At 35.6% G+C, this 25,601-nt stretch overlaps 3 protein-coding genes across 8 annotated transcripts; 1 reads left to right on the top strand and 2 right to left on the bottom strand.

The window, feature by feature from the left end:
- Positions 1 to 345: 345 nt before the first annotated feature.
- LOC124641983 (sideroflexin-1-3-like) lies at positions 346 to 14,881 on the bottom strand. Of its 5 annotated transcripts, none has more exons than XM_047180267.1 (10): positions 14,643 to 14,881; positions 12,892 to 12,942; positions 12,232 to 12,387; positions 9,990 to 10,144; positions 8,497 to 8,614; positions 8,067 to 8,142; positions 6,098 to 6,183; positions 4,028 to 4,155; positions 3,343 to 3,527; positions 346 to 2,920 (listed from the first exon to the last, which is right to left on the bottom strand). In XM_047180267.1, the coding sequence occupies exons 3-10, from the start codon at positions 12,375 to 12,377 to the stop codon at positions 2,861 to 2,863; spliced, it is 954 nt and encodes a 317-aa protein (XP_047036223.1). In that variant the 5' UTR covers positions 12,378 to 12,387; positions 12,892 to 12,942; positions 14,643 to 14,881; the 3' UTR covers positions 346 to 2,860. The 5 variants fall into 5 exon arrangements, with proteins under 5 accessions (XP_047036223.1, XP_047036222.1, XP_047036224.1 ...); XM_047180266.1 differs by lacking the exon at positions 14,643 to 14,881 and adding an exon at positions 13,563 to 13,782; XM_047180268.1 differs by lacking the exon at positions 14,643 to 14,881 and adding an exon at positions 13,012 to 13,098.
- A 558-nt stretch (positions 14,882 to 15,439) lies between these two features.
- Positions 15,440 to 23,199, top strand: LOC124641931 (isocitrate dehydrogenase [NAD] subunit beta, mitochondrial). 2 transcript variants are annotated; one of them, XM_047180195.1, is made up of 9 exons: positions 15,440 to 15,605; positions 16,130 to 16,177; positions 18,634 to 18,729; positions 19,653 to 19,769; positions 20,158 to 20,365; positions 21,093 to 21,256; positions 21,675 to 21,884; positions 22,387 to 22,523; positions 22,893 to 23,199. In XM_047180195.1, exons 1-9 carry the CDS (start codon positions 15,564 to 15,566, stop codon positions 22,987 to 22,989), a joined length of 1,119 nt encoding a protein of 372 aa, XP_047036151.1. In that variant the 5' UTR covers positions 15,440 to 15,563; the 3' UTR covers positions 22,990 to 23,199. The 2 variants fall into 2 exon arrangements, with proteins under 2 accessions (XP_047036151.1, XP_047036150.1); XM_047180194.1 differs by having other exon boundaries at positions 15,441 to 15,605; positions 16,130 to 16,213.
- Positions 23,194 to 25,450, bottom strand: LOC124641932. Its single transcript, XM_047180196.1, has 4 exons — positions 25,117 to 25,450; positions 24,216 to 24,471; positions 23,815 to 23,934; positions 23,194 to 23,614 (listed from the first exon to the last, which is right to left on the bottom strand). The coding sequence occupies exons 1-4, from the start codon at positions 25,314 to 25,316 to the stop codon at positions 23,531 to 23,533; spliced, it is 660 nt and encodes a 219-aa protein (XP_047036152.1). The 5' UTR covers positions 25,317 to 25,450; the 3' UTR covers positions 23,194 to 23,530.
- Between the last annotated feature and the right edge of the window lie 151 nt (positions 25,451 to 25,601).

Raw genomic sequence — 25,601 nt, 5'->3', positions numbered from 1 at the left:
AAATACTCTGATATTTGAGTGTTCTAATTTTGAAACTGACTTTTTACGATTTTTTGTCTACTCTGTCATCTGTAGAGGTTTATATGTGAACATCAAAAGAGGATTAAATCATTTTAGCTTTAGTTGGAACAGCGAGAGACTCTCTCCTTGTGGAACACCAAACGTTAGTGAATTTTTGAATCTATGGGAATACTATAAAATCGTTCATTCCTGAAACATAATAAGTTATACTTCCAACCAACTACAATATGGGGAAGTGTGTCCTTTAATTGTTTATGAATCCTGAACCTCCGTCTTTAGTTTTATCAAAAATTTCAGCAGGTAGGAGGGAATAAAATCACAAAATATAACGCAATCGTTTATTGTTTGTAAAATAATGGAAAGGGCTAATTGTAATAATTAAATCTTAAAGAATCCTTACATTAATCACAATAGAATATGTATTAACACAATTCTTAATCAGTATCGGAAAAAATAAATATAAAAAATAATATAACATGATTAAAATGCAGCCATACTGATTACCTATACATAATAACGATATAAGTGCTACAAATAAATGACTATGATAGCCTTAACTATGTTATTACATAATATATTATTGTCAGCATATACTTCTTACTATTAACATCACAATGTTATGGAATAAAATTAAATAAAAATATATTTGGAGTGTTATTGCACGATATTGCTAAAATAATTAATAATTATTTAATGATAATTCCTCCCTCCATAGAATTCAGATCGGAGAGGCGACTAAATAACTTGATTTAAATATTGAGCTTTATAAGGCTGGTCACAAAAAGAAATGTTAATATAATTATATGATTTGATATCATACAATATTGTGGTTGGTTTGGGTTGAACGGAAAGAAGGAAAAGATATAGCTTTTCGGTAACTTAACATCACACACTTCTTAGTGTTCTGGGAAAATAGAAAAGTCCCTTTTCACATTTCATAATAAAAATACCGCGGTATATTAAAATTCCTTCTCGTGACCAGCATCTTACAATCTATCAACCTATAGCCCTTGTCAATTCTTCAACAACCATAAAAAAGTAAATAAAATTCTATCAAAAGTAAAACCACTTTGGAAATTATAGTTCACATGATATATTGTTGTAAAGTGTAGTACTTAAAAATGGAAAAAAATACATTAAAAAAACTTAAAAAAAATATGAACAGTGTGGGAAAGTTTCATTTAGGCATAATATATATTTTATAAATTTGCTGTGCCATTTAACTGCCGGGCAATGTAAAAGCTCAAGCATAATCATTTGGCAGTCATGAAATACATCATAAGCCTCTTCAACAAGTAATAAACGTCTTTATACAAAAAACAAACAATGTCTTAAAAACTAGATATAACAAGTTAGCGTCATTCGGAATTATTTTAATCACATCAACCATAGACAAGAAAAGGTTTACTTACCTACTTCTGTTGTCTATACCTCCATCAAAATTATTGTTATTGTCCCTATTACATAAGCTACATTATATCTTTTCGATCTTTTAGATCACCAAAGATAAGTAGGTATAGTCAAAAATTCAAATTAACTCAAAATAGTAATTACAAGCTGTTTAAGTTTCAAAGTAAAAGTCAAGTCAAAGGTTTTCATTAGTCCTATTACAGGTTCTTACGAAACGTCAATAGAAATCAATAGAGGTGCACGGTTCAATTCCAAAAAATGGATCTTATGGAAAACAGGCCACAAGTTGAACTAATTTATAACTATACAATACAACATTCATAAAAAAAAAACTTGAACATGATAAAACTGATGTTACCAAGTTACGAAATAAACAAAAATGTATAGACAGATTATCAGGAGAAAAAAAATATATAGTCACACACCCCCTTTTTACTAAAGGCGTTAAGACTCCATTCCAAACATTGTTTCCTGACCTTATTTTTTATTCCCAAGTTAATTTATTTCTGATATAAATAATTGACTTTACATACTTACAATTTCGAGTTTTTCTGTGCCTTCAAATGCTTTTCATAAATCTCTAGGATTGATCACCAATGGAGTATTATATTAAGCTCATTCTAAAATCTATAATAATGGCAGGGATGAAGAACTTTATATGTTCCTTTTGGAAAGGTCTCTATTTGTACAGCCAGGGTCATTAAAGATGATAATACTGAGGGGTTAAATCGTTGACATTTGTGTCTGCCACGGAGAACAAAATAACTAGCAGAGGTGCTAGAACGGAAAATCAGCGAAGAAGCGCTCCAAAATGCGGGTTTGCGGGGGACGAGGAACGTTACTGTCCGCGCTCTTATACGCCTTCTTTGGACGCGACCATATTCTAATATTCAAATCGTTGTCAGGTGTCTCAAAGAACCCGAACGCCTCGTTGGTTCACTAGTACCTAACTCGTTTTGGTCATACCCACCGTACACGGGAAGGCGCCTGACCTACCTACTTAATGGCACCTTCGCTCATCTTTCCTTACTCCGTGGTTTGTACCGCTACCGACATCATTGGCTTTCTACATTTGAGTACCCTGAGTGTTACCATCTTTATGTCACTGACTGTACTTATGAAGGGGGTCCTTCAAAGTATGGGTCAAATGGACAGGTTCATTTAGCATAAAGGTTTTTATACTTTCGTGATTACCTTTACATGATATAAGAACTTTATATTATAGTATCGCGTTTATTTATAAATAGTGATCATTTACCGACTTCGGAATGTAAATGGTAAATAGGTACTTCAAGGGACACCCAATATATGTTTATTTAAGTTAAATGCTGTTACAGTTTTGTACGTTAGGCAGTGTTTGATACGGCTCACAGCTACAAACTATTTAACATATAATTATTGTTACAAATTAACATTTCTCGTTAGCTGCTTACAAACCCTTGTTGTAGTACAATGAAGTTGTTGTAGGAGATATCTTAAGGGCGGTTTCCTGTTGAAACAGAAAAGTATTGAAGAATATGTTTGTTTTATGTAGATGACTTGATGTCAGGTTTGGCTGAGAATTCAAAATGCAATTGTGATGATGAGGATTTGAGGAAACGAGAAAACTATATAGAGCGCTTTCAAATTAGACAAACGGATGGATTCTGTTATTATATATTTTTTTTATTTAGACTCGGAAGAAAACGGGTTGGCTTGCCCGGTTGCCCGGGTTATTGGGTTGAGGAGGTCAGATGGGCAATCGCTCTATGTAACACTGGTACTCAGCTGCATCCGGTTAGACTGGAAGCCGATCCCATAGTTGGGAAAAGGCTAGACAGACGATGATGGTCCCAAAAAAAACTTTATCCCATTCAAGTTAGGACAAACAAATCAATGGCCGTAAAACAAGACCCAAAAAAGTTAACTTACCTTTATATGACTTTCAACAGTGTTGATGCTAATATTAGCTTGCTGCTCGAAGAAGGCGCAGCACAGTGGGGTGGCAAACGTGACGCACAGACAGACGAGAGACAGTTGGAGAGGAACGATGGCTAGCGATGTGGGCGCGAACAAACGTCTCTGGATGGCTGCGTTTGTAATCATTGGCACTAGAGCTGTGGAGTTAAAGGAGATAGTGAGAAATATAGGAGAGGAGCTTTACATTTTAAAGAACAAACACATTGATGGGTTTTTTTATTTTTCAAAGTACTTTGTAATAGCGACCGGCGTAGTCGCTCCCGACTCCCGTATAATGACGCAAGAAGAAATGTCTTATGTAAAATATTTTCTTATAAGATATAACCAAAACTATATCACATCAGGGCTTACCTACTGTGTCTTACACTATCAGTATAATCAACATTAGGATTGACAGTTGCTATGATGGCATTACACAGTACTGGACGATTCTATCGACAAAACTCGTGAACAAGTTTGTTTTAGAATTAGGTATGTACCACTATTATTAACCTTCATGTATAACGGTCGTACTCAGCTGCATCCGGTTAGACTGGAAGCCGACCCCGACATAGTTGGAAAAAGGCTCTGGCAGACCTATTCACGGCATCAGCTTGAAAGACAGACCAGCTTCTGAAGGCGTATAACAAACACTCACTCATGCCAGGCAGTGCCATGCCGACTCGTGAGATGCAGACGAGCAGTATGCCGGTGCAGGCCGCCACCCGGGAGTCGCCCACGCGCTGCCCGTCCGGTGTGTACACCGGGGTGCCGTTCAGGATCTCACTGGAACAAGGATATTAAAGAATACTTAGCTATTTCATTAAATCAAATCAAATCAAATCAAATCAAAAGTCATTTATTCAAAGTAGGCTGAAAATCAGCACTTTTCGAACGTCAATACAAAAGACAGCCCCCAAAACGCCCGCCCTTCACCACTTCCTATGTGTTTTTGCTGGGAAGAAGAAGTGGTGGAACAAACTCCCCAGCAACACAATTCTGTCTGTATGGTTTGAAGAACCGTATACAAATATTTAAAAAATTTTTGGAAGAGTTAAAGAAACCCGAAAGAGAATCCTGAGAGAGAGAGGGAGAGAATGTTGAGGAAAATCTTATTCTTATTCTTTATTGCACACTTAACAATACATAATAAAAATAATAAAGACAGTTTATGTACAATGGCGAGCTTAACCCAGAATTGGGTTCTCTTACAGCCAACCTTAAAGCCATGGAGAGATTTGATAGTGGTAGGGTAGATTAAAAAGTGCACAACAAACATTGAAAACTAAGCAAAAATATCAAATAACAATATACTAAACATATATATGTAGTAAAACTACACAATACATAAACATAATACATATAAAATATATATATATATATATATACATACAAATATAAATGTCATTCATGTCGATAAATAGTATTCCTTTACTCGTCTCCTGAATGCACCCAACGATGGGCTTTCGCGTATCGAATGTGGAAGGGAATTCCACAGTCTCACAGCACGAACAGTGAACGATCCATCATAGCGGCTCGTAGTGTGGGAAGGGACACGAAGAAGGAGAGATGAGGAAGTGCGACAAGGTTTGCCTCTCGGAACAAGAAACTCAAAACGTTCCCGAAGATATCTTGGTGAGCGAGGATTGTAGAGAAGAGAGAAGAGAAAAGAAAGAATGTGAGCATCTCGACGCCGCCGAATAGGCAACCACTTCAACCGACTTCGAAATTCCGACACGTGGTCGTACTTCCTGAGCCCGAAAATGAAGCGGATGCACAGATTCTGCAGACGTTCGAGCTTATCTAGAAGTTCCTCAGTCGCATCAAGGAAACAGACATCAGCATAATCTAAAAGTGTGAGAAGAAGCGACTGAGCGAGAGTAATTTTTGTTGAAAAAGGCAGGAACTTTTGGAGCCGTTTGAGAGACTGAAACGTGCAAAATACTCTCCTGCTTACTTCCGCAATGTGTTTACCCCAAGACAAGTGACTGTCCATTAGCACACCCAGGTTTTTGACGTGCGAAGAGTAAGTTATAGTAACATTATCGTACAAGAGCGGCGGAGGAGATTGCAACCTATTTAGAAAATATCTGCCACCAATAATGATAGCTTGAGATTTAGAAGGGTTGACTAAAAGTCCAAAGCTCTTAGCCCACTGACTTATGTTGTCAAGATCATTATTGATGGCATCAATTGTCCTAGGAAGCTCCTCAAGATTACAATGTTGATAAAGCTGCAAATCGTCTGCATAGAGATGGTAATGTGAAGTTAGTGACTTTGTGATGGCGTTAATAAAAACGGAGAAAAGTAGAGGAGAGAGAACGCCGCCTTGAGGAACACCCGCAGCAAGATCACACCACTCAGAGGAACCCTCGTCAGAGCGAACCGACTGCGAGCGACCTCGAAGATAGGAACTAAACCACGCAATTACTATAAATTTAAAATCTATATACTATATTTTTAAAATCATTAAAAAGATTAATGTGTCTGTTTTTATTCACCCCCTTATATACCCGTATTCGTATAAAATACCTGAAGAAAGAATTTTGACAGTATTGGAATGGATTTGGACCTTAGAGCAAGCTTGCTATGATTACTCTAAGGTCCATACACTTTAATACGCTTCTAAAGTATGGTCTGAATAACATTAGAAAATAAGAATTACTTACATTTGGACAATATTAGAATGTGTATGGACTGAATAACATTGTAATGTAAGAATACTCACTTGCTCCTCATCATGGGTATATTGATGAAGTTAGCGCCGCAGACAGCCGCGAACGGTACCAGTCGCGCGTACAGTGGGTTCATGCCCTAGAAATAAGTTGAAAGGGTTGAATGTAGCAACTAGATCAGTGTTTGGCGGATACGGGTTTTTAGATCTTTTTTTATGAAAAGTCATTAAAAAACCCCCCACGCTGTGGCTGCAGCATGAGGGAGAGTCAAACACTTAATGAATAGAACCCACCATGTTCATTCTTAAGTCCTTTACGTACCAAAGCCGCGGTAACTCTTTCGAACAATCCCGTAGCCCCGATAGGGAATACCTACATAGATCTACCTTAGAGATCAAACTATGAAATAGTTATTTCTAGCCATTTTCTAGCAGATTCTACCACATCTTAAGGCCTTTTATCACTCTGATAAAATTTCCTGAAAAGGGGAAACTAACAGAAAGACTTACATATTTAATTTTGGAGTTATTACAATTATTACCACCACTCAAGCTGTTTTCCATCCAATACCACAACACAAATAAACAGTAAAACTGACGTAACAACCCACGTAACATGTTGACTGTTTACCCTCACATTATAATGTAATCGTTAAGTGAACTTTCATGACACATTATCTGCTGCAAATCTGTAGTGCACGCCTCGTGTGATAGGTCACGGACTGAAACTGACAATATTGTTTTGGACTGAATTGTACTGATATAGGTAGTTTGTTGTTAATTTTATTTTAAATCTTAGTGTAGGTCTGTCTGTCTGTCTGATTGTTTCCCACTCCCGACTTGTCTTATAAAACGTCCCCTTTAAAAGGGACCTTTTTAATTACTAAGAGTTAAAAATAAAGAATAGCAAGAAGAAAGTAACTGAGAAAGGAGGAGGTCCTCAATTTAGATGTTTGTATTTTTCTTTGATTAATCTTCCTTGATATATCATTTTGATTACAAATCATCATAATTACCTATTACGATAACTAAACGAGATAAAAAATCTTTATCACTAATATGAAAATATGTTTGTTTTTGAAAATTATGAATGAACAGACGCAATAGTTATTCTTGTAGGTAGAAACATTCATAGTATGTAATTCCAAAGTAATCAAATATCACACCGTTTTCTGTCAACTTGGGTCAGCCTTCGGCTTTACCCAAATGACGTACATAAATATGTGATGTCAATTTTCCAGCAATCATTATAAAAGACAAGACTATCTTTATGAGGCATTTGCAGTACCTTAGACCTGATCAATGTTCATGCCTTGTTTTGCCTTAGAATAAGCAAGGCATGCTTTTCGGGAATAACTCGTAGAAAATCATGCTAGTTCGCATCGCTAGACCAATATTTTCATAGAATTATGGAAAAAATGAAATTCTCATGGCGTGGGAAAACACCTTACCAAGAATTTTTGCCATATGGTGATCGATCACTCCTCCATAGATAACTGCGCATCTCCTAAAAATAGCCCATCCATCCTACTTAAACAAGTACGCATGACGTTTCCATCAAAACAAATTTTCTACAAGGCGTGTTTGTAAGTAAACATAGTCACATCACGTTTTTCCTAAAAGATAAGACACACCTCCATGACGTAGCGACAAATAATGGAAGTGTTCGCGATACCGAAATAGCAGATAACGTTGAAAATATAAGATAAACAGTTCTGTTGATAGGGTAATACACCTGTGTAAAGATTTATTGGGGGAAAAGATTACCATGAATAATGGGACGCTGTGATTTTATTGGAATTTAAGTATTTATATATTTGTATTTATATCTGTATTCTTTATGCTACCTTACACAATTCAGTTAGCAATCACGATAGAATATAGAGAATGTAAAAGGATCCAAATGGCATCATCAGTTTTCTCTATTGTACGGTCATCTATGCTTTATGGCCTGTTGATGCATTTGTATTTAACCAGACTCTTACTGTATGAGAAGGTAATTATTGAAGAAGTATCTTCTTACCTTTACTTTGCTATTGAGGTACAGAGCAGTAGTAAGGGCTCCTCCACACGCTGCACAATAGGACGCTAATAATTGTCTGCAAAAGATAAATAAGCGATTATGACAATGATGCAGGCAGATTTTTAAAAGTAAAATGTTATGCTTGGGCATCATAAGACACAGTATTTTGAATGTTTGACCCTGAAGTACGCAAAATTTTACTGTAGAAGCCAGAAATTTGGACGATTGGTGTGGACCAGTCTTACCAAGGGTCTCATCGGGTTGCCCAGCTAATTGGATTTAAGAAGTCAGATTGATAGTCGCTCCGAAAAGCCCTAAAACTTGTTGATGTTAAAAAAGTTTTCTTGAAAGGAACGGTTGAACGATCAAATTGTACTGTAATTGTACTAATAAAGATTCATATAAAACAAAGTAAGTAAAGAAAACTTACTTAGAACTAAGCGGTGCATCCCCTGAACGGTTGGTGTAATTAACCAGAGCGTTAAACGTCTGATTGGTCCACTGCCAGAAAATGATGGACGGAGTCGTCTTGTAGAATGTTATCATGCCTGAAAAATATATATATCTATACATATTTATTGAAATCTTTATCCTAGGTCATACGTTAGCGCCAGTTACAGAAAAAATGAGAAGTAGATGGTTGTCATGGTATGGATTGTAATGAGGAGGGAATCTATATTAGTTAAAGTTCGCAGAAGCCGATAGTAGCCACACACTTGCATTCTACACGACTTTTTTGTCGCTAAAGCTGGCAATGGCATATTTTAATTTTAATATTGTTTTCACTGAATAGCGTTTATCAAAGAATTCTGGTGAAATAAATGAAGCGATGCTTGTCTATGCAATTTTAAGATGGGACTAGAGAAGGGAATTTAAATTTAGAAATAAGTATTCAGAAACTTAAAAGAGGCATCCTTGGTTGTCTTCGGTTTTCGTCAAGTTTGATAGAATCTCATATATCAATATTATGTGTGATAATATGTATTATGCTCAATAGTGAGACAGCAAAGATGTTGATAATTATAACACTACGTTTATTCGTCATGAATACCCAGTTTTATTAAGTGATGCTAAAATGGCTCCAACATTCGAAGTTTTAAACAATTCATTTTTCTTTTAGTTAGGAAGTAGTTCAAAAGTTTGAATAAATCGATGTTTTCCACTTTTGTCACAAAAATTCAACCTAAAATGATTATAGGTTAAGTGACATCATAAAGTTCCACTCTTATGAGTCGTCATTTGGGCAGGGAAATTGCACTCATATAATGACGTATTTGCACAAAAACTATTCCGTTACTTTCCTTCAAATTAAAAAAACTGACTAATATGGTGATACGACGATAATGTGAAATTACCTATTTGTTTCCGTATGACACACAAAACGTGTCATCGGTCTGATATCCTTGGGCATGTAATGAGGAGGGATGATAAGCATGCAACAAAGTGTGTGCTAAGTATGAATGTAAGATTAGATGGATGGAGAGGAAGAGGAAGACCTAAGAAAAGATGGATGGATTGCCTGAAAGATGACATGAATAGGAAGGGAGTGAGTGTCAGTATGACGAGTGATAGGGAAAAATGGAAGAGAATGACATATTGCGTCTACCTCAAATAAAATTCGGAGGAAGAAGATCCTAGGTATACACTACGCTGTTAGGGATGATGATGACATACGGAATTATCTTGAGGTGTGAATAAAGCGCATGTTACAAAGAATGTGTTAAGTATGAAAGTGGAAGTATGGAGAAGCAGAGGTAGACCGAGGAAAAGATTGACTGCCTCAAAGAGGACATAAATACGAAGGGTGGATGTTAGTAGATATGACGTCTGTCAGAGAGAAATGGAAGAAAAGATATAATATTGCGCCGATCCCAAATAACTTGAGAACAGGGCAGAAAAAATAATAAAGTACATGTAACTTACAGCCAGTAATGAGTGTGTTCATCGGCGCCTGCGCAGACATACGACCGATCCTGATCATCTTCTCCCCAGTGTCGGGGTGGAACGCGCTGTCGTATAGATATTTGGTGGCCCATAGTTTGTCTTCATCGTAACCGGAGGGCATAACTCGCGATTTTCTGTTTTTGGACAATGGGTAAACACACAATTAGTTAGGTTTCATGGTGATTTTTTTGTTATATCTAAAGGAAAAACTCTTCATAAATAAGTAGTACTTACATAAGTTGGAAAAATCATTGTCATCTTAATGGGGGACTAAAGTATGATCTCTCATCGGGGCCTATAATACCTAGTCATAGACCATCGATATTGAGTATCTTGCCCCATCATTGTCTCATTAATATTATAAGAGAATGCTCTTGGCGATGAGAGAACACTACCATAAGATAGGTATCAGTTAAATAAAACTAGGGGTAACATAAGCACCCCTAGCCAGATTTGCAGCAGAAATATACTAATAGAGAGATAGGCTGGTTTGTACAGTGGTACAAACTACAATAACTTTTCTACTATCAGAGTAGTTTTGTAGGACCCTATCACACGCCACGGGCAAGTAGCCTAATTATTTTTCAGTAGATCAGACGTTCTCAAATATACCTAGTAAACATTCGTAAAATAACTTCAGCAGTCGACAAAACAGATATCTCGTTCGCAATATCATAATGTCATTGTGAACGACAGTCGGCCCACAGATATTTTACAAACAATGTACGCAAAAGACGCGCGCCGGCGCACAATTGTTTTGCTAAACAAATGTCGTTTGTACCCTTATCAATGTGCTCTAATCTATTCTAATGGAATATTTTGTTTGCATATTATTATCCTCATTTGTTTTCGCGAAGAATGTTTAATTAAGGAAAGTATTTGTTCCAGAGTTACAATTTAGAAAACTTGAACGAACTGAGGTATGATTATTTTCCCATTACCCAAAAAAATTAAGGATTTTATTTTGTTAGGGTAGTGCTGGATTAATACGAAATGAAATGAAATGAAATAAGTATGTAAGTAATGTAAGTATGTAACGGGAACTATATTTTTTGTCACCAAAATTTATATTTGTCATCAAGTTGTATCACCTAATAAATAGATCTATCGCCACGAAATATTTTCGTTCTCAGATAAACAAAGAGTGTTCCCAGGTATGAATTAGCAAATTATTGTTAATATAATGTGTAAAATATGAGATGGATTACCAATAAAATTGTAGTGCATTACATGAATATAAACTTCGTTCTTATAATAATAGTTTTATTACATAAATAATAGCTTGGTGCTCAAAATGGTAGATCTGTCACCAAATAAATCGATTAATCGATCCCTGACTGCGACTCCTTTTTATTTGTTATTTTGTCACCAATACAGTAGTTACATTTTATTTCGTTCAGTTATTAAAATAATGTATTCGTTACCAATTTAATACATCAGTTTATAATTTTAATAAAAATATGTTCAAAGGGAAGAGGAAGGGAAGGGAGACAAATTGGCGCGCTTTCGGGCCTCAACGAATGGGTTGTAGGTTGGTTGTAGGTACGATCATACGATGCGGGGCGCGGGCAGTGAGATTTTTAACAATAAATATTGATTATTTTGACTTTGATTAATTGTTTTATTTACTATTCAGCTAGAAATTTAATTTAAATATATTTATACTACCTGTGGAAACTAAAGCCCTTGGGGGGAGGCACATGGCCAGTTAAGTAGTAGACTCTTTTGGTTGAAATGATGATGACGACCACCCTACATTTTTAGACCTTCATGAAATTTTCTAGTGATATAATATATGATTTATTGGTGATCTCTTTAAATTAGTTTGCTTAAATACTATTAGGACAAACCTATTATAATACATACAAAATCATTTATTTGGTACTTGACCCCATATCTCCATGATTTTCGGTAATTTATTGTGGAAATGATTTTATATTGTTTGGTGACTACATTTGGTGACAAATCTACTATTTTGAGGGCAAACCCTATTATTTAAGAAACACAAAATGAATTAAATTGGTGACAGCTTAAATCATACCCGTATGTAACTACTAACAGTAGCTGTTTCAACGAGCACCGCCCCTTGCCTTGAGACCTAGAAGACAGAGAGGCCCAGCCCTGCCTAATCTTTAAGCGCGTATGGGAGCTTGACACTAAAATGTTTCTACTACGGGCGGGCCTTTTCTTAATCCGATATTGTATTTAAACTTGAACTTACCTGAACTCGTCGACGATCTTCTTAGCTTCATTGAGCTGTTTGTCAGAAGCGAATGCATTGATTGGATTGGTGAGTAGAACGAAATGCTTGGCGCGACCCCAATACGTCTTCTGGTCATACCTCGGCTTGTCCAAGTTTATCGACATTGTAATTTTGCTGAAAATCAAATGAAAAAATACTGAATATAGCTGGGAAGTAGAATCGTCAAGATATATGGCTTTGTTGCTTTATTTTTCAGACTTAAGCGTATCAGGACATCGAAGTTTTTAAAGGCCACAGAAAATTGTGATACATGAGAAAATTAAAACACACGAAATACAAGAAATGTTTCAATCATTCCTTAGATAGCAATGTTCGTAAAGCAATAACATAAATATACCTAATTATAACAGTTTCTGAGCGTTTTTATCTCAATCATACGGTTTCTCAACAATAATTAAAAATGTTTGTGTTTGACTTCTGATAAGGCAAGCAATTAGATAATTTTAATACTTGTACACAGAAGGCAAGGATTTATTATTGTTATCATTGATAGACTTTCAAGGTTTTCCGTGAGACATCAAAATAAACTAAATTCCATGATAAGTTGAACGGAGATTGAATTGTATGCACGTCGGTGTAATGTAATCGAACCTACACTTATGACAACTTTCAACTTACCTATTTTTTTTTTATTTAGAGGTAGTTACGTTGGGTTTTCACTAATACATTCTGAAAAAAAAAGTAAAATGAATTGCTTTTCGAAAACATTTAAATAAATATTTTTAAATGATAACCAACCATAGCTACACCCAGTGTGGGTGCCATGCGTATATCTACATATAATATAATCCAGTAGGCTTTCTTTTTTGGCCCCTCCCATTATGAATGCGGCGTGAGGGAGTGTCAGACTCTTACTGATTAAAACCCACCATATTCCTTCTGGATCCCTTATCACGGTAGCTCTTTCGAACAATCTCGCAGCCCCAGTAGGCTTTGGCTCTAAAGGACTCCGCTGGGGAATCCATTTTTAAGGGTTGTACCTATTTGACGTACCTGCATAAATACTGCGGATTTTTGTAACATTCGGCGGACTATATGTAGATCCTCATAATTGTAACAACGCAAAAATAAAGGGTCAAAGACTCGCCTTATAAGTCCCAATTTAAATTCTTAGTGACTTAAAATTCTTACGCACAGAATAACAAGTAACGGCTGGGAATGAAAATATCAGCAACTTACATACTTTACACAGGAGATTGTTTAGTGCAAGAGTAATAATTACCTATAGTAATCTTGGATGGACACAAAATATAGGAACACTACCATAAAGTTAGGTACACAATACTTACATAATTTTGTATGAATTTTCTTTGGGTTCTTAATGGTCATTGCATTTTTTCAAAGAGAGATTAAGATATCATATTGTATTTCCAGCTTGAAAAACTTTTGCTGGCCTTTTCAGGTGTTTAGTTAGCGAGCAGATCTAAGGCTTCGATAGATTCCATCACGAAATATAGGAAATATGAACCTAAACCAAGTAAGCAGATTATATGAGATCAGACCTAATACATTCTAATTAAATTCTGAAATAGCAGTAAAAGTTGATTTTTCGTAATCAGAGTCGTAAAAATCTTGGATATTACATCTACATCGTAACATGACGATATCATATAAATCAGTGCAGATAAACATTCATTATCTTGATATGCGTTAGTATGGATTTACTGCAAGCTGTGTTTAAAATTGCAAACGTGAAAATTTCAAACTTTATGTAACATTGTACGCATTAAAAATTTGACATGTTACTGGCTGTTTTCCGCAGTACCACTCACGTCCCGTGGGAACTTCTTTCTGTACTTGTGTAAAATATAGCCTATGCTACCCGGCGAAAGTGTAGCGTAAAAAAAAACTAATTGGTTCTGTAGTTTCGGAGGATACTCAGTGCAAACAATCACACTTTTACTTTGTATATTACCTATTATCTATTTACTACGTGGTTAGTTAATGTTAATTTGTCTATTAGGTATATCGAATTTACAACTATCGCAAACTTAAGTGCGTCAGTGTTCCGAAAAATTTGCAAATGTTAATTGCAATTTAATAAATTCTAAGTTGAGTACAAATTCAGGGTGAATGTATTTTGCTCTTTTGTATGCAAATATAGATGGGCAAACATAATACATTGAAATTAACGCAACTATTATACGATACAATTAATAAAAATGACCTACGACTCCTTATCAGCTTTGTAACGAGTTACTTCTCTGAAAATAAGGCGCCGACCATTATCATTGTAAGATGCTGAATAATAATAACTTAACAAATAATTTTATCTCATGTCCAACGTAACTTTTCAGGGTGACAGTTGCGTAACTTTTTTTTTAATATAAGCTGAAATTAATACATGAAAAAAGGTTTATAGGTCTTACCGTTTTCATCGATTATTTAACACTTATTAAACCTCCACACACGTTCACTGTTTATCATGTATTATAAGATCAATAAAAAATCACAATATCCAAAGCGTTACAAAATATTTTATATCTACGATGAAGTCGTCACATGCATTATGATGTATCACTTTTTCGGCAAATTCTTTAAGGTGCCTGTTTAAATGTTGCGCCCTGGCAAACACTTGAATGGTGACGTAAAAATCAATTCATTCAAACCCCGCATTGGTTCAATAATTTAACGCTGGGTTGCTAGTTTTCTTTTACGAAACGTACCTATTCATTTTAAAATCCATAATATTTACACAATCATACATCTTGTGACTACTGCAATTTGGTTCAACTTACAGGTTTTTTTTTGGAAATAGAAGTTTATCTTTATACAAACAAGGTACAATGGTACAAAGGTGCAAGTCCTCTTTTCTTTCTTGAATTCAATAATAAAATAAAAAGAACCATAAAATACAAGCCTTTCTTAATTGTTGTTTAATGTTACATTTTATTTCATATGCCTAAACTTTTATATTTGTACTACTATTGAAAATGGATTTATATGTGGTAACACAAATAACGATTGCGTTCAATTTCACTCTTAAATCGTTAAAAACTATTTAGCAATAAAATATATTGAATTCAATGTTAAAAATTATTACTTATTAAGCCACTCCAGACCTGCTTATTAAGCAAGCATAGATTTAACAAATATCCTTTTTACAGCCACATGTTTCTGTTTTATATTGATTGATGTCATCTTGAAACGCTTCAATCAAACAGCTGAGCTGTCATTTACCGTTTAACGGAACGGGTTATAGGTTAGGTTACGTCTTTGATAATTTTAATCCAAAAATAAATTAATTATAAAAATTAAACCTTTGCTTAAAGGTCCAACATAAAACGAAAATGTCTCGTCTTGCTAGAAATGTATGCCGTACTTTGCTGCAGGTACAGTACGATTTTTATTGTTTCTTGAATAATGGCAATATCGTGTTCCGACTGTTTCGTAACTTCTCTGTTATGAATTTGCCGTTTTACGGATATTGTTTATAATTGTCGTGTTTTACCTAAACATCGTATCATTATCATTTTATTACGAAATTATTGATACGATAATATTCAGCAATAATATTGAATTTTTCCTGAGACTGCTCACGTGATCTCCGCTAATAATATCTGGGCTCTTGAAACAGTACATTATATGCGTCTAATTTTCCTCATCAAATGAAATATGAGAACTGCATAATGCAGTTTGCACATTCATATGGTTATGCTGCTACACGTAATATGTACCTATGTTTTTCATTTATACTACATAAATACATCTTGTCACTGTTTGGCTGCTTAGTTTTTATTGCCATTTTTTTTACTAGTCAGGAAACAAAGAAACCTACTTATAATTGTAGATGAATTAAAGCCTCCTTGGTCAGTACTTACCATAGATACAATATAAATAATAACATTGTTCACAGGGATCCTACATGACCCATGGGAGCAGGGGAGTTCAGACAGCGAGCACGGTAAATGGCCCCGCAGAAATTGGTATCAGCACCTTGGTGAGCATACTAACTGTCTACTAATATCCCACTTATCTAGCAGTAACGAAGCAAGTACGAAATTATTTTAGAACATTTTCTGATATCTTATGATCATGAAAAAAGTATTAATATTTGTCATCAATTTTAATTATGATAAAAATATATTAAATGCTCTAAACTTTATTTTTGGTCTACCATCAAGGACTCTCACTCTGTTATCGAAAATGTGATTGAATTGTTCCTCAAAATAAGGAATATTTATTTAATAACAATGAGTAAAATAACTTGCTTCATTACTTTTTTTGTACATAATCTGCAAAGGATTATTAGTATATTGGCTCTATAATATCAAAATTATTTCAAAAGTATATGAATATTTAAAAAACAATCACTAAAGTATATTTTATTTGGAGTATGAAGGTGTCCTTGCACATCAGATGATCCGTGAGCTATTATTTGTTACAATATTACATGCATGCACCCAAACCATGTTTTTTTTGTTGTTTTTTCATAGACACCATTCTATTCTTTTTTTGAGTACCAATTCTTGTGTACTGACAAGATTAAAAGTTGAATAAAAATTTTTTTTTTTGTTTAAAATAAGTTTGTTTCCTTTTATTGATATTCATAGGGTGATCAAAAATTCTAAATTTATTTTAGTATTCTTCAGTCAAAGAAGGTATGATTGGCATAAATTACTCGTTATGTTTTAGAAAAATTCCAAACATGATTATTTACACAAATGACACACAAATTCACACATTGGTAACAAACACACAGTAACACAATATTTACACACATGTTTAGAGAATAGGATGGTCTTATAATGTAGCATGATTTTGCGTTTAACTATTTATGTTGTATATTTATGTTCCATTTAATTTACACACCCTGTAACTGCAATCAAAATTATTGACAAATGTGTATTCCTGAAATTGGTCTACTTTAAACCATATTTTATTTTAGGTATTTTCCAAAAATCTTCTGGATATTAGTTACCCATTGGTAACAATAAGACACATTAAAAAAAACCTTTTAGGTAAATACTGGCAGTTAAAAGGGTATCCTATAGAGTTTATATGTAGCATGCAATTATTGCAAATATGTCTGTGTTGTCCCACCCATGCATTGATAACCATAACTATAATGTATAACATCTCTCTTAGCATTGAATATTGCTGCTGTGTTAAATGCACATGCTATATCAAGCTTACGGCCGGTTCACACATGTCTCCGTTTTACTGTCCCGTTTTATCGTGTACGTTTTTTTTTCGTCGATGGCGTATGTAGTTGTATACAGAATACTGTGCCATGTGTGAAGTCACTCATACAACTACATACGCCATCGACGAAAAAAAAACGTACACGATAAAACGGAGACATGTGTGAACCGGCCGTTATATGTATAGATTTCTAGAAAAGGCAATTTTCGAAAAGGATAGAATAATTACTGATGAGATGTAGGATAGTAATCATCACTTTAGGTTTTTATTTAATTCCATCCAGCTGGTAAGTTGCTAGTTTTTAATTTTTTTATAAGTACTGAATACAGATTGTTCATTTATAAGACAAATAGATAAAAACTATCAGTTAATTATGCTTTAAGATTCAGAAAGAGTATCAAAATTAATAAACATCTAAGTTAGTATATAATTTGTCTACATGCTTAGGATGATAACTGAAATAACCCATATCACTGACTAAGACCTGTTTGTTTATCAAAGGGCGACAACTATTGTGTCTTTGAAACATTTATCAATAAGTCTATGGTCACTTGACCCCAGAGTGATAACTCTTTAAGCCATTCGTTTGTAAATCTCGTTGTAGTCTCGTTAATTGCTATTTACATACGCTAATTGCGTCGCTAGACTATGTGACACGTGAATGAGACTGTCGTCATTGTTAAAGTAAAAAAGGGCGTAAGTAGTATTTACTGTAAGTAGATGGAGATACGCCCTTTTTAATTCAGATGGTTGTTAAAATTAAAAAAAAATGTGTAGTTAATTAAGACATGAAATCGAACTTATTATGCACTACTTTAAATGTATACAACTTTAATTTCTTGAAAAAGTTCAGTATCTACAGTAATTGATCGTAATTAAATTAAAATAACAAAGATTCAATTAACTTGGAGAGCCGGTTAAGTATGACCTACTTATTAATATAATTTTAGTTTAATGAAATCTAAACACGCAGTTATATTTACGTAGTACAACGTATTTTTAATATATTCTGCCACACAAAGTAACAATTTAGGTATATACCTAATACTATGTATTCGATACAAAGTATAACCGATTTCGCCAAAACCTATTAAGTACTTAAGTACTCAATCAAATGAATCTTGCGTTAGGGCTTAATTAATCAAAAAACAAAATGTATAAACATTGAATATAAAGTACAAATAGTTGTTATAATAAGTTTATTTGTATGTATAGCAATCGAGTTCTCCCGAGGGCCGCATCAAGTGCACTTTGATTCCCGGAGATGGCGTCGGTCCTGAACTCGTCTATTCCGTTCAGGAAGTCTTTAAGGTAAGAAAATATATGCCTACTACCCTTTCCCGAGGTGTCACCAGCGTTCTGTGGAAACTACTGTCCGTACCGGGATAAAATACAGCCTATGTTACTCGGGAAGAGTGGCTTTCCGATAGTGAGAGAATTTTTCAAATCGATTCAATTGTTTCTGAGCCTTCAGGGTTACTGGGTACTGAAAAATGTTACCTCTTTATTACATCTCAAAGATTACAATCTATACTAATATTATAAAGCTGAAGAGTTTGTTTGTTTGTTTGTCTGTTTGAACGCGCTAATCTCAGGAACTACTGGTCCGATTTGAAAAATTATTTCAGTGTTAGATAGCCCATTTATCGAGGAAGGCTATAGGCTATTTATTCGTGCAGAGGTTTCCACGGGTTGCGGGTGAAATCGCTGGCAGAAGCTAGTTACCAATATTTTCCCTTATCATCATCTGCCTATTTATCGTTCCATTCCTGGGCACAGGCCTCGCCTCAATGCAATTATTATTACTTCTACCTACTCCTAAACATTTCCTCTTTAGGTCCTGATTATCTTGAAATGTCTAGACTATACTGATAAGACTTATAATCTATAGAATTCTAATCATTCTCTGTATAATTTCAATGAAGCGTTTATCTCATGCGATAATTATGCTTTGTTAGTTAGAAATAACATTACATGCACCTTTATTCTCCCAAAAGATCTGGCAGTCATTACGGGGTAGTCAGAAGCCACAAGTAGTCACAAGCTGACAACCAGTCTTACCGAGGGGTATTGGTGGCCCGGGTAAATGGGTTGAGGAGGTCAGATAGGCAGTCGCTCTCGTAAAACAGTGGTTTCCAACGACTGCAACATAGTTGGCAAAGGGTGATGATGCTGATCCATTAACCAACATGCTTTGTTGCCCATATTTACTTAGTATTGTGTGTGTGTTGTAGGCGGCAGACATCCCGGTGGACTTTGAGACGTTCTTCTTCTCGGAGGTGAACCCGACGCTGAGCGCGCCCCTTGAGGATGTCGTCAACTCCATCGCGAGGAACAAGTGCTGTATCAAGGTAAAAATCACTATTCATATTTAAAAACATATATTTATTTATACATATATTTTATGTATATTATTGTGTATATTAAACATATTTTTATCCTTTAACGTAGTAAATTCATTAAATGTAATTTTGCAGATATGGTTTGTTGTAAAAAATATTCAAATGTCTGAATTGAGTCTCCTCCTTTTTGAGAAGTCGGTTATGAAGAAGCATGCTTTTCCAAGAATGCATGGTTCTGTAATTTATACAATATTTTGGCACACATATTTAACTGAAAATAATACTGTATTATACCTAGTAAGACTTAAAAGAACCTGTAGTATTCTTTGTTGTGTTATTTTACTAACATTTGTCCAGACATATGCTTTATATTTAACTTTACAATCACAAATTCCAGGGTATCCTCGCCACCCCAGATTTCTCTCACACGGGTGAACTTCAAACCCTTAACATGAAACTGCGTAACGCTCTGGACTTGTACGCTAACGTGGTGCATGTCAAATCTCTGCCGAACGTGAAGAGTCGTCACCGTGACGTCGACTGCATCATCATCAGAGAGCAGACTGAGGGAGAATACTCTGCGCTGGAACACGAGAGCGTTCCCGGTAAGTCAATATTATATAATATTTTATGCTATGTTTTGATCTAGACTTGTAAGTCAAGGTTCTGCTATTCGTCAGGAGACGTTAATTAACGTGACTGCAGCGTCAATAGGCAATAAACACCATAGATATTTTGCTATACTTGTTAAACAAAATACATGTATAATATTCTGGACACCTAGTTTTAAAACGTCATGATTTTTGGCTTTTATTCGCTTCGCTATTACATTTTGTTTGTTTGTTTATATATTTATTCGTTTGTTTGTAATTGGCGTAGGTGGTTCAAAGTAGGTGCAAGAATTACGACACGGTTATAAGACGTCAATATGAAATATGTATCTTCAATATCGAACACCCATAAGAGACTACACTTCCCAAATATGGGAGACATGATAATTTTAAATCAATTCATTCATTCAATATTTGCCTTTCAGTTGTTTAAACACGTGTACCATAGCGTCAGCTATTGTATGTCAATCACGGTTATTAAAAAAAAAGCAAAATTTTATGCTAGCTAGACGCAGTTGAATCTGATGACGTTATTACCTACATGTTTGCACTTTTTTTTACCCCATTTTAGTAATTTTATGACTTTTTTGAGTCATTAAAACACCCTGAAATTTTTTTTGGTTCAGATAAAAAGTAGCTTATCTCCATGTTTTACCGTAAAAACGTAACAATAAAAACATTCTATTTAACATATCACTAATACTAAACAATCCCCTTCCAGGCGTAGTGGAATGCCTCAAAATCATCACGGCAGCCAAATCGGAGCGCATTGCCAAGTTCGCGTTCGACTATGCCGTGAAGATGGGCCGCAAGAAGGTCACTGCCGTACACAAGGCTAACATCATGAAGCTAGGAGACGGCCTGTTTTTGCGTAGCTGTGAAGAGGTGAGATACAAAAAAAAACAATGAATATAGAAAGTCAGAAAGAAGCCGAAGAAGTTATAAAGAGCGAGATTCTGCAAATCATCATCTCCTGAGCCTTTTCCTAACTTTGTTGTGTTCGACTTTAAAGTCTAAGCGGATGCATCTGAGTACCAGCGTTTTACAAGGAGCGACTGCCTATCTGACCTCCTCAACCTAGTTACCCAGGCAAGCCAATACCTCTTGGTAAGACTGGTCGTCAGACTTACTGGCTTCTGACTACCCGTAACGACTGCCAAAGATGTTCAAAGACAGCTGGGTCTTTATCTATTTTTCTATCTGTTAATATTCTTTCTAATAATCAGTCAAACTCACAGTTTTCAAGCTAGGAGTTAAAAAATAAAGCTTTATTTCTTTACTAACCTACATAAAACTATTCCAGATGGCAAAACTATACCCCCGTCTCCAATTCGAGAAGATGATCGTGGACAACTGTTCCATGCAGATGGTTTCCAACCCCAATCAGTTCGATGTGATGGTAACACCGAACTTATATGGCAACATTGTCGATAACTTGGCAAGTGGCCTTGTGGGCGGCGCGGGAGTTGTTGCCGGCGCTTCTTATAGTGCTGAGTGCGCTGTGTTTGAACAGGTAATGTTGCTATAATATGGAAAATATAATAAATTATATAATATATAATTTTTAAACTATGTATAGAACTATGTACGTGGTTTGTTGTGTCTGTACTAATATTATTAAGTGGAAGATTTTGTTAGTTTGAACGTGCTTGTCATGAGGTACTACTGGTCCTGTTGAAAAATTATATATTCTCGGTGTTAGGTAAAACATTGATTGAGGTATTGGGATACTGTTTATCCGGATGTCCGAAGTAGGGTACCGGCACGGGCACAAATGTAGTTCCAAAAGTGGAAGTTAGTTTATTCCTAATTTCTTTTTGAAACAAGAGGTGAACCCTATTAACAGTACATAGAGGCAATTTGCCAAAATACCAAAATATTGACTCATGAACACCCCAAAAAAGTGAATATCAAGTTTTGTTAGGATAAAGATAAAAGGAAAATGGAATACTTTTTACCAAACTTCAAAACCGCAGTCATTAAGTAATTACCAACACCTAATATAATAATTCCAGGGCGCCCGCCACATCTTCTCGGGCGCAGTGGGCAAGAACATCGCCAACCCGACCGCCATGCTGCTCTGCTCCGCCAACCTGCTCGCACACGTCAACCTGCATCCATACTCGCGGATGATCAAGAATGCTATCAACAAGTAAGTTATTAAGTATATACGGTTACGGCTAATATCTTTGCCGCGCTGAAGTTGGTTACTGGCACTGAGAATTAACTCCATCCTCATACGCCTTCTTTTTCAAATCATCCTCTCATCTTTTCAAATCACTAATTAACAAAGACCAACAGATTGTCACAAAGAACCTAAATACTTCGTTACTTCAATAATAACTGATCGTTTTGGTCAGGCTGCTATACGTAGTTCACCTACAAAAAGGCTGCTGACCTAAATGCATTAGGTATAGCATTTCCACTCCTGTGTATACATATTTCTCAACCGATACATAAAAAAATATCTACCCGTTTCATAAACTTCATACAGTATCTACATAACTATCTTTCTCTCCAGGGTATTGACAGACGGAAAAGTGAGGACAAAGGATCTCGGAGGCCAGTCGACCACCAAAGATTTCACCAACGCCGTCATCCACTCCTTATGCGAATAAACATATAAAAATCAAACATCCAACATCCGTGAGACACATCTCACAGCTACATAAATATAGCCTTAAATTATTTTTACTTATTTATTAGTAGAAACATCGATCTGTGAATCATAGGGAAATTATAACAACTTTACAGTATTCAATTCGTTTTTAAATTGTATTTATTAGAGACAATCTGTTGGACATGTAAATAAAACCATTAAGTGATAATTTTCGTTGTTTCATTTTATTATCTTGCGCCGTTTACTCTTATGTTACAGGACTACACTATTTTGCGTACTTTTAAAGATATCGACGTGTTTTTTTTTTGTCATAAATCGGTTGCCGAAATAACTATGCGCGTCTGAAGTTAGTCAACTGGCTTCGTAGACAACTTTGTTACTAATAATTACAGTGAAAACGCTAACTTCAGAGTACCATGTTATTTCGGACGTATTGTGTTTGTTTATGAATTTTGTTTTTGTTATGTTCTGTTTGCGATTTCTTCGGTATCGTACGCAAGGACGCCGGGCGCTGCGATCAGTCTTCAGTTGAACATGGTTCAGTCGTCGTGTGGTATTGCTCTCGGGGTCGCTAGCTTTTTGATTCTATCGGAGATCACGTATTTTAGGGCATTTGGCGCCACCTGGTTAAATAAAATTATATTTAAAAAGTTGGTTTCCATATTGGACTGTTCGTTCGTTCCAACTTCGGTCATTTATTAAATCTTTGAACCGATTTAGATTTAAAAATGAAAATAGCAAACCCGACTTAAGGCAGTTACATTTTGTCGAATTTATATCCGTCTTCATAAAGCCGTATATAGCACGGGTACACAAAACTCACCTTTTCTGGGTTCCTGTACCAGGTTTCCTGCGACATTCGCTTGTAGCACTTGAAGTCGGGCCGGGAGCTTATCACGTTGAGTCTCGGCATCAGAGCATCTAGAGGCTTCGATTTCCCTCGCTGCGAAAATAATATCGATATTATTTAGTGGTGAAATCGTTATGATTTTTGAAGTCGAAGGTCCTTCATAGATAGGCATCACAAATATCATCATATATATCATGCACAAGCACGCGTTCCCTGACTTTGGGCTTAGCTACAAAAAAAAAATTCAGACTCAAACAGTCATACTGGAGTCAAAAGCTTTTTGGATCTGCCATGGTGAAGGTCCATTTTAGGTTTTAGTGTCAGTTATGAATGTATCGACCAACTACATTTATTGCGTGTTTTTGCAATCTTACCTTAATTGGCGGAGGTTGAAAAACTTTTTTAGGTCCCGCGATTTGCGAAATATATTCCATGTGCCTCTTCCACTCCGTGTCGGTCCAGCCTTTCTTTTTCTTCAAGTCTCGGACGTCATATTTCTTGAGATCTATAGCGCAGTTAGCCAGTTTCGCATACAATGTGCCATTAGAAGCCTCAATCATGCGATCAATGCGTTCCAACCGTTCCGGACTGAATTTGTATTTATACATCTTTTTCAAGATCATTAAACGTCTATAAATATAAGTTTTAATTGGTTATTGGTATATTTGGGTACTTATTGAGTTGTTATGATAGCTAGGAGGTTGAGGATTAAGGCATACAGGGCCCCGATTCTCCTAAGTTAATAATGTCAAAATCGAATAGAAATCGAATCGCAATATGATCGCAATAGCAGTTTTAACCATATCGGGCATTCTGCTACTAATAAAATACCAATCGTATTCGATTGACATTTGATTGGTGTACTATTGGTCTGCGATTTTGGTGATTTTGGTCTATACGGTAGTTTGCTGTACAATCATTTTGCAATCGTAAATCGTTTGCAGACAAAATGATTCATTATTGAATGACAGAAAAGAATAAAAACGTTTATTTCAAAGAAAAGATAGCGGAATGCCACATACACTTCAATCGTAATCGAGTCGGGATTGGATCTCAGTCGAATCGAGTCGAACGTGAATCGTATGTCGCTTAAGTAAAATTAGGAGAATCGGGCCCCTGCAATTATGTAGGCAGTGGGTACTTAGTTTAAACGAAGACTATGTAAAAGCCACAACATAATATATTACAAATGGTTGCCAGCCACAATACCAGAGGGAACTAAAAACCCTTAACACCCTTAAGTACGTAACCAGCGTTACCTACCTAAGAACTTACCTCAGGTACGGCCACGCAATATCGCTATTCTTATCAATGAGGTGTCCTCGTATAGCAGATAGCCTGGTCCCTCTCTTGGTGTACTTGGGTAGGTCTTCATCGTCACACACAAAGTACTTTCTGGGCTGACTGAGCATTTGTAGTCGCTTTGGTAACCTGTAGGTGTGATGTTCAGGCACTACGTAATTCCTCGCAACCATTTTGCTAGCTCTTTAGAGAGGTATACAGTGGTGGTAAAGGTGGTTATGAAGGTAAGTGGTAGGTCCCGGCTATTGCATGTTTAGTTAGTATTGTTTAAATATATGTAGTCCTGTTACACATTTTGGCTGTTTGTTGTGGCGTTGTGGCCCGATGATTTTGACAGGCGTGACTGCGTGTTTTTATTGACATTTTGAATTTGAGATTTTAATTTTTATGGGGTTTTGACTTCATGAAGGTTTGACGAAATAAGTCGCGATGTTTCGTATATACATTCGTCTTTGCAT

The sequence above is a fragment of the Helicoverpa zea genome, chromosome 23, assembly GCF_022581195.2.
Source record: "Helicoverpa zea isolate HzStark_Cry1AcR chromosome 23, ilHelZeax1.1, whole genome shotgun sequence".
Lineage (NCBI taxonomy): Eukaryota > Metazoa > Arthropoda > Insecta > Lepidoptera > Noctuidae > Helicoverpa > Helicoverpa zea.
Note: the sequence above shows the minus strand (reverse complement) of the source record. Positions and strands in the feature narration are given on the sequence as shown.